Source organism: Gobio gobio (assembly GCF_949357685.1).
Source record: "Gobio gobio genome assembly, chromosome: 23".
Classification (NCBI taxonomy): Eukaryota; Metazoa; Chordata; class Actinopteri; order Cypriniformes; family Gobionidae; genus Gobio; species Gobio gobio.
In genome coordinates this window covers 37,592,987-37,607,869 of record NC_137119.1, presented here as the reverse complement: position 1 = coordinate 37,607,869, position 14,883 = coordinate 37,592,987, and the positions used below count along the sequence as shown (strand labels likewise).

The 14,883-nt window shown below is 38.8% G+C and overlaps 1 protein-coding gene across 30 annotated transcripts in view; it reads right to left on the bottom strand.

The window, feature by feature from the left end:
• The window catches only part of obscnb (obscurin, cytoskeletal calmodulin and titin-interacting RhoGEF b), a 64,746-nt gene that overhangs the window by 8,143 nt on the left and 41,720 nt on the right, over positions 1–14,883 (bottom strand). For 28 of the 30 annotated variants that reach the window (XM_079806220.1, XM_079806244.1, XM_079806247.1 and 25 more), the window contains 20 exons: positions 14,340–14,621; positions 13,925–14,006; positions 13,661–13,794; positions 12,287–12,484; positions 12,105–12,146; positions 10,608–10,706; positions 10,260–10,478; positions 10,042–10,072; positions 8,911–8,954; positions 8,651–8,752; positions 7,920–7,976; positions 5,614–5,753; positions 5,201–5,401; positions 4,923–4,999; positions 4,671–4,841; positions 2,903–3,062; positions 2,664–2,780; positions 2,325–2,489; positions 2,042–2,200; positions 1,020–1,197 (listed from right to left, as the gene is read on the bottom strand). In XM_079806220.1, coding sequence (XP_079662346.1) covers positions 1,020–1,197; positions 2,042–2,200; positions 2,325–2,489; positions 2,664–2,780; positions 2,903–3,062; positions 4,671–4,841; positions 4,923–4,999; positions 5,201–5,401; positions 5,614–5,753; positions 7,920–7,976; positions 8,651–8,752; positions 8,911–8,954; positions 10,042–10,072; positions 10,260–10,478; positions 10,608–10,706; positions 12,105–12,146; positions 12,287–12,484; positions 13,661–13,794; positions 13,925–14,006; positions 14,340–14,621 — 2,658 coding nt within the window. The remainder of the gene's footprint in view (positions 1–1,019; positions 1,198–2,041; positions 2,201–2,324; positions 2,490–2,663; positions 2,781–2,902; positions 3,063–4,670; positions 4,842–4,922; positions 5,000–5,200; positions 5,402–5,613; positions 5,754–7,919; positions 7,977–8,650; positions 8,753–8,910; positions 8,955–10,041; positions 10,073–10,259; positions 10,479–10,607; positions 10,707–12,104; positions 12,147–12,286; positions 12,485–13,660; positions 13,795–13,924; positions 14,007–14,339; positions 14,622–14,883) is intronic. The other 2 variants (XM_079806231.1, XM_079806248.1) reach the window with 1 other exon arrangement.

Sequence of the window (14,883 nt, the reverse complement as noted above, 5' to 3'; positions counted from 1 at the left end):
CCGACCGGATACAGCGAAAGTTTAATCTATCAACTAACGTTAGCTCCGCTTCAGCTTCTTCGTTGCTCTGGTTGGTTGTGGCGCTCATGGCGCTATCCAATTGTGTGCAGAGGGAATTTGAGAGACAACCGTTTATCCCGCCCCTCGGATTGAGCCCTGCCAATGGTGAGTATCCAGACACAACATGTGTGGGTCTGGCTTGTCAGGCTACTCATCATCATCAGCGTGATAAAAACAGCCTAAAATGACAGAAAACCATCTTTGGAAAAAATGTATTTGAAGTGTAATTTGATTGTTTAGTTTGTTTCACGTTCTATTAGAATACATGGAGGGGGAGGGGTTTATGAGCTATTCTAGGACCAACCACCTGAAGGCGATTGAGATGCTTTGGCTTCACTTTTTAGAACGTGTGCGGCACACTTGCTTTATACTGTTGCAATTGTATTAAAGGTGCAGTGTGTAGTATTTATGAGGATCTATTAACATAAATGCAATATAATATACATAACTATGTTTTCAGTGGTGTATAAAGACCTTACATAATGAAGCGTTATGCATTTATTACCTTAGAATGAGCCATTTCTATCTACACACACTGCGGATCCCCTTACAGTGAAGTCACCGCTATGTTTCTACAGTAGCCCTCAACGGACAAACTGCTCTACAGAGCACTAGCTACTCTCTGCTGTCTCAGACGACGACATTTTTGACCTGTGCAGGCCCCGTAGCTTCTTTATGTGCTTCGAAATGAAGGGGTGAGCGGTGACCGGTTGCAATTCGCAACCTCACCACTATATGCCGCAAAAATCTACACAGTGCACCTTTTAAGCTTCAAAATGTAAAAGTTCTGTTCTGGTCACAGAGCTTATTTTCTGCAATAATCCAAAAGCCAATGGAAAAATCCTATCGTTTTTTTTAAAAGAGGAAACTAGGGTGATCCTATCTAATGGGTTTGCCTAAAAAAAACAGCCATGGTGAGCCATGCTAACATGTACATCATGCTAACGCTGGCGACTTACTCCACGCTGGCATGCTATAACGCTGCTGAAGGTCACGGAGGTCGCGGAGCCATGAGTTCTTGATGATGACAGTCCGCGCCTGCAGTGTGTATTTTCTCACAGAGTCCTCACGCTCATGCCAGATCTCAAATGCTCTCTCATCACCCTCCACGGACTCGTTCACATCAATGTTTGTGAGCTAAAGCAAAACAATAAAATATTTTTTACTATACATTCGATTTTTTATACAATATTATTTTATAAGTGACATTATGAGGCAAAACCAGTAAGAAATCCGTCAAGACACTTAGCCAATATTGCTCCATTTTGAGTTATCGGCGTAGATGCTTGGCTTTGTGAATTTTTAGTAAATGTTGTGTACAATACACTGCCCTGAAAAGTCGATGTTTGGATTTAAATAGGCAAATGCTTAAAAGTCTATGACTGGATGATTATTGCTGTGGTTACTATGTTTCTATCATGTTATATGTTTGGGAACAGTTCTTCTAACCCTCATTGATGGAGTGTGTAGCTTTTCATTTCTTAAACAACCATGTAAGAAGACACATCATGGCCATATTCCAGGATGACAATGTCAAGATTCCTCAGGCTCAGACTGTGAGAGAATGGTTGGGAGGGAGCATGAAGAATCATTTTCGCACCTCTGAGTCCAGACCCTAAATTCACTGAAAGTCTTTGGGATGTGCTGGAGGAGACTTTACAGAGTGCTGGACTCTTGCATTGGCAATACAAGATCTTGACCAAAAATCGATGCACCTCTTGATGGAAATAACATCACAACATTTATATCATCAAGAGGTGTGTCAATTGTTGGTCCCAAGAGTCAAGCACTCTGTAAAGTCTCCTCCAGCACATCCTAAAGACATTCAATGACTCACTTTCACTGCAATAATCATCCAATCATAGACTCTTAAGCATTTGCCTATTTAAATCCTTACTTTTGTTTTGGTCTGGCAAGTGACACACATACACTATGTGTCACTTAATTACAGTCATTTAAAATGCTTTTGATAAGCTCCAACCTTCATCATATTCTTGAACACATATGTTTGGGTGTCCATATTTGTGTCTCTCTTCTGCTTGCAGATGACCACATGGTTTTTGAAGAGGAAAACGTGGCGGTGGTGACCTCTGGAAGATGTTCGAATTCCAGGAGCTCCTTCCCAAATAGTGAAAGGCCCCTGAGGAACCAAGAAAAATCCAGTACTTCACTACAAGCAAGTTGGTAGTTAACTACAAGAACGTGAAATAGGCGATGTGAGAGCACTTTATCACAAAGCAATTATCCTTTACGTTAAAGGGTACCTGTCTAATAGGTTCTCCCAACGCCTCCAGATTGGCGGGGTAGTTCTCTATGAGAGATACATGGTGTGTGTTCTCCGAGCGCTGGGACAGGGACGACACCATTGCATAGGCCTGCTCCAACAAACAGCAGTTCTGACCGTTCTTTGCTTTGTTCCGGATCAATTCCTATAAAGAAATCATGGGGAATTGGAAAGGGATGCTCACTTTCGATTATTATGCATCACAGAATACATAACACAATAGCACATTTTTAGATCGTTATTCAGCATTTTCCAAGTGGAGACTGGAGATTGTTCTTCACACAGAAACACAGTATTGCGGTATTCAAGGTTTTATTACCTTCAGTAAAGCCCTGTACTTTTGAATTCTCTCTGATGGTCTCTGAAGGTAAGCGTTGATACTGAGCACTGGACCCTCTGAGGCGTCAACATTTGCCAACTCTGAGACTGTATAATTCTAATGAAAGAAAGATATACGGCATGTTATGTTCTGCGTCGACTGAATACAAATTGTTTTAGTTTACAGACAAAGAAAAAATACAGTTTTTTAATCATACTGTCAGTATTTTGTAAACCCACCTTGAAATATTGGTGCACTTCTTTCTCGCTGATGGCGGACTCAGCCTGTGATTGTCCAATGAGGTACTGCAGATATTTCTCAAAACCTTCAGAGTTTCTCAAGAAATGCATGGCAATGTCATCATCCGTGTCACAATCACGCAGACCAGGTAGCAAAGAGCTGGAAAACAGACAACAGTCAAGTCTTCATCAAGCTTTTTCCTGTTGTCACATCTGTATGACAAAATAGTTCCTTATACACTATTTAAGAATGAAAATTTAAGATACAGGCCTGGTTTCACACACAGGGCTTAGATTAAGTCAGGATAAGACCTTAGTTCAATTAGGGCATTTAAAGATGTCATGAACTGGCTTTTTACTTTTTTTTTTATACTGTTGTCTGGGGTCTACTTGTGATGTTCGCATGGTTTTTACATTCAAAAACATCATAATTAATAAGTAATAGGCTATTTTCTACCCTGGTTTTGAGTCTCTCTCAAGACATGCTCGGTTTTAACGGGCGTGCCGCACTGAAGACTTGGAAGTAAACAGCCACTGCTATGATTGGATAAGCTTTGCATATTTAATGAGCTTCGGCTCCCCCATGAGTACGCGTGAGGCATTGTTTTGAAAGCGTACGGGGAAACGGCAACCGGAATGATTCATCCCTCATGGCTCGCAAAATGTCTTTATCAAACAAACACAATGATTTATCTCTCATCCACCCGCAATTAATATGAATGTTATTTTATATTACTTGGCCCGCTCGATCGGTGGATATATGCGCGCGCCAAGTACGTTGCAGACAGCATGATCAAAACTTCTGCGATTGTATTTTTCCTTCAAATATCAAGTCAAGAGAGAGAACAACGCGCATCAAGAAAGGAATGTTATTTCACTATTTAAGATGATACGTATTGGTAGCCCATCTTGAAAACACATAGCCCCGGGACGTTGGGCTTTGCGAGCCGTGTGACAGCGTGGTAAGTTATGTTTAGTTAGACATGTAAACAATGTAACATTGTATTTGATCTGTAACAATGCAGTACCATCACATATAAAAACATTTTTACTCACATTAGTGTGTTGCTTCATTCATGTAATCTAATCCTGTCTGCAAATCCAGTCTCTTGTTTATAAACGAATCTGTGGTTAAATGAACATATGTGCAATGTCTTCCCCACGTGAGCTGGATATTCATTAAAAATAAAATTCAACCACACATTTCCAATATTAGAATCCGAAGGAAGCTTATGCAGCGACTGTGTTCTTCCACAACCAGGCACAGCACAATATGGTGCTACCTTCGGCGTGTTTATTGCTCGGTAGTGGGATCTGTTTAGCTCCACAAGTCCACGGTGGGCGGGGCTACAGAATCAGGTGTACATATTTATCTGTTGAGGTGGCGTTTCAGCATTCGATGACGTCAAGGGTCGACATATTCTGAGATCGAGCGTTTTCTGGGCCTGGTGTCAATAAAAGCTTTTCTTTGACTAACAAGGACGTTTTCAGCTCCGAAACTTACAGGATATTCTTATATCACGATGAAGCTTTATATATCAAAGGCTCAATGGAAAGTTGATTTCTCAATTAATCACCCCTTTAAGTAGCTTTTATAAACGTGCCTTGGAAAAAAACATTACTGGTGTTCATCTTGAGACAAAATAATGGCACTGACATATTTTAAGATATGCAAGTGCTAGTTGCTTTCAGTTAAAACCAAACATGCATTTTAGTCTGGGACTAGGCTTGTCTGAACTAGGACACTAGGCTAGTCTGAACTTCGTACCTGCTGTGGAAGGATTTCAAATCACCGATATTACGGAAAATGGTTTCCTTTTGGCTGGCGATATCAGGTGGCGTGCTCTCCTCATCCACACGCTTCAGATGGTGTGATGTGAAGAACTCAATCTCCTTGAGAAACTCAGTCTCTGTGTTGATCAGCTCCTGAACAAGTTGACTAGACGCACGTGAAACGGAGGTAGAATGAGTAAAGTTCTAGTACAGAATAAAATGCACATTTAATGCGTCTAAATTTTACCAGAGTTTCTTCTTGTACTCCGTCTCTGTGACTTCCTCTCTGTTAGTCTCTGGGAGGTCTGCTACATCTGCAGACAGCTACAACACAACCAATCCATCATTAGTAAGAAATTATAAGGACACACTGTACTTATCATTACATTATGTGCATTTTTAACCCTAGTGTCAAATTTCAAACCTACTAGTCCATTATGAATGTCCCTAATTTAAGTTTCAAGTGCTATCACATTAACCAGTGTCACCAGTTGCACATCTATTAAATAAAAAATGTAAACAGACCTTCAGTCTTTTGTCAAGATACGCAGGTGAGACCCATCCCTGGCGAGACGGGTTGGATTTGGTAGGCTTGGTGCGGACCAGCCATTTAAGTGGGTGGGCGGAGTCCAGAACCTCCACATACTGGCCCTCTTTCAGAGCGATGGTATCTTTACTGACACCCATGGGGTTGTAATCAGCTGTCACCACGTAGATATCAAACATCTGGACAGATGCATTGAAATAACAGTACATTTAGAAAATGTGCAGTGCTCTCTTAACTCACATAATAAATAATACAAACTACAGAATTATTATTCTATCAACACAATTTTCAATGAATGGTATAAAACTCTTATTTAAACAGAATGCAAAAGGTCTGACTTATAATACTAATAAAATTGTTGATGCCATCAAGAGGGTGATATTTGTGATACCTCTCCTCTGGCATCTCCTTCATCCGATTCAGATGATGAGTCTGCGATCAGAGATGGAGGGCGTGATCGGCCGTGATATGGAGATGCTGATGGTGTTTTTGTGTCATCATCACTGTCAGCTCCCGGGACACGTAATGAAGCTTGAAGCAGACAGTGACAGAAAGGATAGAGGAAGAAAGAGATAATGTGTCAATTATGCTCATTTCCAAAGACACAATAATGTTTAAGTAGGCTATCAGCTCTGACAGCAATGGCTTTAGCATCACATGTGGACTACAAAACATTTGCTCAGGTTATGGTATTTAATTAAAAGCCAGCAGACTCAGCATCTAATTTAATAATTTCAATCTGGACATGAAATTTGAAAAATAATAATAATACACACACACACACACACACACACACACACACACACACACACACACACACACACACACACACACACACACACACACACACAGTGCACATCTTTAACATACAGTATGTACTTCAGAGTTGCAATGGTTTCCAAAATACAAACTTGATATATGATATTCAAGTCAAGTCACCTTTATTTCTATAGTGCTTTTCACAACACAGATTGCGTCAAAGCAGCTTTGCAGTGATGATAGGACATTAATTTTGTTCTAGATGAAAAGCTAAAGTAAGTTTCTGATTGATTAATTTCTGTTGTAAAAACTGATTTCAAAATGTATAAAACACATGTAAAAAAATGTATTGTACAAAATGAGAACAATAATGTAAATATTATTATTATAAGTTCGAATCAAAGATTTTTAAGTGCATAAAAAAAGAAGAAGCATGATTTCATCTCTTAAATGTCTTAGTGTGTGTTTTGGTCATAATTTATACTTTTTTAAAATCAAATTTCAGCTTTTTATCCCATAATTAGGACTTTTAATCATAACTTAGATTTTTAAGTCATCATTTTGACTTATCCAAAATATTGAATTTTATTTCAGAAAGTCAATTTCAACTGTTCATCTCACAATAACTCAACATGTCATATTTGTGACTTTTTATCTAATAATGAGGACTTTTAAAATAATATTTTCAACATTTGATCTCTTACTTATGACTTTATGATAATTGAAATGAGCTGATCAGTAATATAGTTGAATATTTAGTATCCCCAACTGAGCAAGCCAAAGCCAACGTGTGTTTGCGTGGTAATGATTTACTTACAGCAACAAACTGTGGCACATATGGGGGCGGCATACGATAATTAATTTCATTATAAATTCACAAATTTGACATTTGACATGATGTCATACGTCAGTGTATTATTACCCCACAAATACATCAATTACTCTGCTGTGAAATATTGCCGCGGTTAACAACAAGGCTGTAGCACCTGTACGCTAGCTATAGCCTACAGACGTTTGTTTAAAAGTTAGACAGCCCGCGAAGAGATAACGTAGTGGTGGTATGAAATAATATCGCCAAAATGGATGCCGAGAACGATTGAGGAAAAGTGCCCAGTTTCGCTGCCCTAAAGAGAAGGTAAGCTAAGCTTATTCTTATTTAGCCTACAAATGCAGTATATTCTCTTACAATAAGTGAAAATTGGGTCAGTGACAACTTCATATAAAGAAGATATAACTAGTAGTGATGGTGTTGGTGGTGGTTTAAACGGTTTGGGATTTAAATCTACTGAAAAACAACATAGGCTAATTGTGTGTTTACAAACTAAGTTTACCCAGTCAAATTCTTCCAATTGAGCATGTATTCGAGAATATTCAGACAGGCTTTATGTACTGTAGAGCTTTTTTCATTTTGTTGAAACAAAAAAAACTAAAAAAGAAAGAAGAAGATGCAAATAACAATAGTAACAGCATAACTAATGCTGTAAACCATGTTTCTCCTGTGATTTAACATGCACTATCATGCTTGTGTAAAAACAAAGTTGTACCCACACAAACATTAATGTAGCTGCTCATGCAATTCCATATCTAAATGAATGGCGGCGAGCGTTCATCCATTTTCTTTGTGTATACTGAAACAGAGACACCTTGAAAGTGTAAAAATGAGACACTCAATTTCAAAATGTCCAGTTTATTCTGACTTGTGACAAAATGGCCCTGATTTTAAAGAACCATGACTTTATTACCACTAGGCGATACTTCAAGCATTTTGTTCTTAACATTTCAGTATCTTAAATTTAGGGATTTCTTTCTTTCTTTCTTTCTTTCTTCAATGTTGAGAACCAAAGAAATAGACAAGCAACGTGATAAACAACAGCATAGCCTCGTGGAGAAAAAGTCAAAGTTCTGGTGTGATACACTGGAGGTTCTGCAGATACATACTGGTTACTTTGGGCCAAGATTTCATCCACTGGAGCACTTGAGGGTTCTGTAAGCTGTCTGAACAAATCAATGCTTCAATGAGAATGTGATTGAATAGAGGGATGAGAGGATGGATGGATGGATGGATAGTTTGATGGGTAGACAAAATAATGGAGTCAGTGAACTGCACAGGAATTGGGGGATCCAGAGAGATAAGGTTTTATATATTTAGTCAGTGAACTGCATATGAATTGGGGGATCCAGAGAGATAAGGTTTTATATATTTTGTCAGTGAACTGCATCGGAATTGGGGGATCCAGACATCCATATATATATATAAAAACAGAAGGGAAGTCCAGGAAAATGTTCATAAAAAAATTCCTGAGTATTAAAAAGTGAATTAAAAACAGGTGTACTCCATTTCAGTACTCAGTACATCCTGTGAGATAAATTCAAAGCATTTGGACACACGCAAAGCTCATTCAAAAACAGTGCATACTGTTTTGAGTGAATATTAGGATGCATCTGTAGAGTAAGACTACATTAAAACAATATAGTTATAATTGCGTAAAATAACAATGGTATAAAAAGAATGATACTTTAACCAAAAAAATGTACAGTACAAATAGGACACACATTTAAACATATTGTGATTCAGTGTAATACTGCGGCAGTGCAGGTTTTAAAAATATTAGCTCAATAATATTGACTGAAAATTATCTAAAGGAAAAAAATATAGTGTTTTCTCTTACCTTGAGTGAACTTGGCAGATACCATTTCTGTGATTTGGTTTGTGAGTTTTTGTAAGAATTCCTCTGAACCCACTTCACCCATATAAGGTAGTTTGATCTCTCCTAAGATGTTATCACAATAATCACTTATATTGTTGCAAATTACATCACATAGCTGTCACTCTCTCTGAAATAATCTGACGGCACATTGATAGTATAAAGTAGTTAAAAAATTAATTAAAACTTAAACTTAAACAGCACATCATATATCAAATATTCACCTTTGCCCGCTTCTTCTGGTGGGCTAATAGTAATTCCCAGAGCCCTGGAGAAAAAATATTATAATTAAATATTTAATCTGTAAAGTTGTAGAATGTTTAGGGTGTTTTCACACTTGAGTCCTCTTAAAATGAACGGAACTCAGACTCCTTTAAGTGGACCAAGAAGTGAACCAAGTGAAAAAGGACCCAGTTCTCTTTACGTTCACTCAGATCCTTTTTTGGTCCTCTTAAGTAGGAATGTGGTCTCAGACCCCTTTGTGTTCATACTGTTGCTTTTTGGATCTAGTCCAGGTTAGTGTTTGATGGCTGACCCCTGTGGCCTTCAAAATGTAATCCCATTCACTTACATTGTACTTGCCTCACTAACCAAGATATTTGTTTGTAGTAATTATTATTCTTATTAATTATTCTTTTTATTTTGTAAAACGACATTGCTATAAATGCTGTAATAATCAAATGAAAAAATAAAACTGCATGTACTTCACTGTATGAATAAAACATATAGCCTACTCTACTGATTCTTATATTAGGCTACTGTCACTATGTAATGCAGATGTTTACATTCACTTAAGACAAAACCAAAAGTTTATGTGAACCTTGTGTGTTTTTGACACTTTAAACGTAATAAGACGCTAAAGATAATTCAGTTTAGTAGCTACATGCGCTGTGACAGCTGGCTTCTGTGCATGCGCTTTAGGTGTGTGCGCTTGTAAAACCATTTTAAACTGGCAAGGTAAATTCGCTCAGTCTCTCTTGCACAGTTTGGAAATGGTTGAAAGTACAATAAACAAGTGTACGTTGCGAATAAATCATTCGTAGAGATCTGCCAGAAGTAGAAGGCGTGACAAACAGCCGATTTGTACGGAGGCATCTGATGACCAAACTACATTGGAATTCGCAAACAATCAAGTGAGCCCAGAGCGGTTTGTGTTCAGATGACATGTTTTTAGCGAACCATACCATAAGATGAAATCGAACCGTACCCAGATCACCTCCCGAGATTGCTTTAAGTGTTCACATATGGGCCAAAAATCACGCGAACCGCGCTCGGACCCCTGAAAAGGACCAAGTGTGAAAACACCCTTAGATGAATAAAAGAATTGAATTGACAGCTTTTATATTTAAACTTACTCAGACCCCACTTTGCTCTTTTGCTCTGGTGCTGTTGGATAGAAAAGTATAAGCATGATGATTAGATCAGGTTATTTATTCATAAAATTCTATTTAAGGAGTAATAAAGTCAAATAGGTACATATACCAGCAATAATCTTGGTAAAAATAATATTTTTTTTAAAAGTCATGTGATCTTGACATCACTGTGGTCAATAACTAAACCATGAGTTCCTGACCTGTCTCCACATCCAGGCGGGCTGTGTTAACCGACTGTCCAGCACGGTTTGTGGCAATGCAAGTGTACATGCCACCATGTTTTTTTTCCACTTCCATAAGGATTAGACTATGCTGACGGCCAGAGCTGGCCACCTTGTAGCCTGGCGTGTCTGCCTTAATCCACAAAACATCCTTATCTGACACTTCCTTTAACCAGTTCACAGATGGGGTAGGGGAACCTTCGGAAGACAGTGACTTAGCTTTACATGTTTTCATCTTATGTAACGTGCAACTGAAGATTTTGCTTAATGCTTTTCTGTATTTCTCAATATTGCATTTATTTAATGTATTGTGGTAACACACCATACCTTCCACTTTGACTGACAGCGTTATACTTGCTCCCTGTTTCACCTTCTTGTTGCTGAACCTCTCCAGGAAGCGTGGTGGCACAAGTGGCACCTTTGAATCTATTTGTGGAAAAAACAAGTGGCATAGCAAATGATATGCATGCTTAATCTTTCTTATTACTGAAATGTCAAATAGTGTTGTCAAAAACTGAAAAACTGAAATTTAAAAAAGGTGACACTTTGGGCGCTGTTGAGCTGGAATCGTAAAAACCTCTGACTGGCCATTGTGCTCACACGCTCATCGGATGTGTCTGTGATTGGCTACAATTATCAGTGCACGGGAGCATTTGAAAGTAGTGTTAGACCGATATATCGGGCCGATATTTGCGATTTTTACGTGTATCGGCATCATCCGATACAAGGCTGCTGCGTTCGCCGATATTTTTTCCCCTGCATTATTTACAGACAGACGTCCACAGGGCAGCTCTCACCGTCTTCAAACTGTCTTGCTCTCCCTCCCTCGCGCATATTAATCAAAATCAATTGAGAATTGACACGATGGTAAAAGGTCGAAAGACTGAAGTTTCACGTGGAGCATTGGGAGATTTTTTCCTGAATTACCGCTGGTGTTGCTCTACAAGAGATTAAGTTAAGTGCACCTATAACCATTAAATTATTAGGTTGTAAATCGTTTTAAAATTAAGTATAGTACAGTCAGTGTGCACTTTATTATGCTGCTTGCTTGTTGATACTGTGTGCAATAGTGTTATTATTTTATTTATGCTTAAATATTTATTTTCAGAATTTATTTTCACAAATTAACTCTTTTTTTTTCTTGTTCTACCTCACCTGTCTTTACTGTTTGTTAAATATTGTTTTTTTTAGTTCAATAAATGTTCCTTTTTTAAATTGTAAATTTTAAATTGTTATCATCATGATCATTGTGTCATTTTTATGATGTAAATTGAGGGAGCAAAAGCAGTATCGGCTCAAGAAAATCGGCAGCCCGTATCGGTCATCGGTTAAGGCTGATGAAAAAAAATCGGTATCGGCACTAAAAAATCCATATCGGTCGATCCCTATTTGAAATTACACAGAAGTGTTTGAAAGTGTTTTGAAAGCGGGAGCGTTTGAAAGCACAAGCAGGCGTCGACCAGCAGACCGGTAGGCTGATAGGCGCCTGCATTCAAATGCTCCCGTGTGTATCAGTGTAAGCGCTCTGTGAAAAGCGTCATTGATGTATATTTATAGCATTTTTTTAAAGCACTGGTCATTGTAGCCAATCACAGACATATTTGATGAGCGTGTGAGCACAATGGGCTGAGGTGTTTTTACGATTCCGCTCAACAGCTCTCAAAGCGTAATTTTTTTAAAATTTCAGTACCGACTTGGTATCGCGGTCTGTACTTTTCACAACACTAATTTCAAAGTGAATTTGCTTTAGTCCGCACCATGTGGAACAACGATTCACAATTACATGTGCTGTGTGCAAGAATATGTGACATTGCAGATGTTTACCTCTCATTCGTGCTTGATCAGGTGCTGGGCGCTCTCCAGGAGCTAACGAGTGGAAATTATGTAAACAAACAAACATTTTAGCATTTATTTAGCACATTATAATAAAAATACTAATAAAATTATAATTAAAAAAAAAAAACACATGGAAACAACACATAAAAAGGCTTAAATAGAACATTTACCCAGTACATTCAGTCGTGCTGAAGAGTAGGCAGATCCAGCTATATTGCTAATGTATGCCGAGTATTCTCCGGTGTCCTCGCGCTTAACATCCAAAATCTCAAGACTGTGCTGATCTCGCCCGGTCGACAATACAATTCTGCTGGAGGCTTGAAGTGGGGTGCCATCTTTGAACCAGTAAACTCTAGGTGTGGGAAATCCTGCAGAATGGTGTTGAACATGAAATTGTAAACATTAATTTTACTTCTGCATTGTAACAGCTGAAAATTAAAGTCGCCATGTGAATGTGTATTAAAGGGTTAGTTCGCCCAAAAATGAAAATTCTGTCATTAATTACTCACCCTCATGTCGTTCGACACCCGTAAGACCTCCGTTCATCTTCGGAACACAAATTAAGATATTTTAGTTGAAAGCTGATGGCTGAGAAAGGCTTCAGATAGGCCTCCATTGGCATTCAGTACATTTACTCTCCCAAGACGCATAAAAGGCACTTAAAATATCGTTACAAAGTCCATCTCACCACAGTTACTCTACAATAATTTTACGATGCGACGACAATAGTTTTTGTGCGCAAAAAAAAATCTAAAAACACCTTTATCCAACTTGTTCTTGTCTTCCGTGTGTGCCTCCACGACGCATGCGCAAGAATATGACGCAGATCCGGCGTTCGGACAGATGACCCAGAAGCGATTTGTTTACAAGCAGAGGAAGACGCGCGTATCTAAGCTGTTGAATTCTACATTGATCGTGCTTTAGGTCTCAGCGTAGTCCTCAAAATCGGGCTAAAGTGCGCATTTCATGGATTCCCGAACGCTGGCGCTACGTCATATTCTCGCGCATGCGTCGTGGAGGCACACACGGAAGACAATAACAAGTTGGATAAAGGTGTTATTTAGATTTTTTTTTTGCACACAAAAACTATTGTCGTCGCATCGTAAAATTATTGTAGAGCCACTGTGGTGAGATGGACTTTGTAACGATATTTTAAGTGCCTTTTATGGGTCTTGGGAGTGTAAATGTACTGAATGCCAATGGAGGCCTATCTGAGGCCTTTCTCAGCCATCAGCTTTCAACAAAAATATCTTCATTTGTGTTCCGAAGATGAACGGGTGTCGAACGACATGAGGGTGAGTAATTAATGACAGAATTTTCATTTTTGGGTGAACTAACCCTTTAAGAATATAAACAAGGTCATTAAAAATAGGATGGATAGATGGACATGAATGTCATTGTGCTTAGAGCAGCTAGAGTTGAATAGCAGATACAACAGGTGCAGATGCAAAAAAGGAAACACTTGCGAATAAACAGTGCATAAATACAGATAAAATAGAATCTGAAACGAAACAATTTGCATCCATGAAAAAAACATAGCTGACCTTTGACCCTAACGCTCATTTTGGCAATGGGTGCTCCAGGACTGAGGAATAAATCATGTAACTCATCCACAACCTGAGGAAGCTGCTCGTCCTCTGCCACCGACTCAAAAGCCTCAGTGTCCCTGTGCTCCGAACTAAGAGAGGAAACCAAACACAAGCAGAAGCCCATTTAAAACTACCATGAAATGCGAATCAGAGAAATGTATTGTGTACTTGTAATATTGATGTATGTCATAAAAATCACTTTAAATTATTAAATCTTACCTAGACACATAGCCTTTAGCACTGACATAGGAAGACGTCTCTGTGGCATCAGCTGCTGTGTCATAGTCTGAGCTGCAAGACACTTGAAAGATACACAAGACTGAATTAATGATTGGTTCTAAATATCTATATATATATAGAGAGGAAGAGCAATATGTAGTATATATTAAGAAGAGCATTCATCTTAAGTGTGTTGAGAATGTAGGTGCATTTTGGGGACATTTACAGACAAACAATGGAAATTATCCTTACAAAACGCATGCAGTTGCATTCTTACTCTTCACAGATGCACCGGTAAAAGAAAGTGCCATATTTGTTAAAGCGCTTCAATGTGGGACACCCTTTTGGATTACATTGCATTCTGGTCTATATTTGTGAGTTTTGATTTGACACTTTCTTTTAACAGTGTACTCACTGTCCACTCTCAGCTCAGCCTTGCTGGAGGCGATGCCACTGTCATTTTCAGCCATGCATCGATATACGCCCATATCTGTGGGGAGCACAGCTGTGATGATCAGCTGGTGACGGCCTTCCTGGTCTTCATTGATCATGTAGTGGTCGTTTTCCTCCAACAGCTTTCCATCCTTGAACCATCGCACAGTGGGAGGGGGATTGCCGACAATTACACAGTCAAAACTGACTGGAAATCCATCAGGAACATCCTGGCTACGAAGCTCCGTCAGGAAGACGGGGGCCGCTGGGAGGTTGGTAGTTGATTTAAGATAACGGGGAAGAGCAAACAAAACCGAAAAGAACAGAACATAGCAATACTTTTGAGGAGGAATGCTGAACCAGGCAGAAACATAACATGCCATCACTTTAAGATCCAAAACAAGCAAGTCGGCAACATTTTTGTAAATATCAAAAGTGCTGGCTTATAATGACAAACATAATCTAAACCATGCAACTTTATGAAGAACCAAACAACAGTATCAACAACAGTAAAACCACATGGAAGA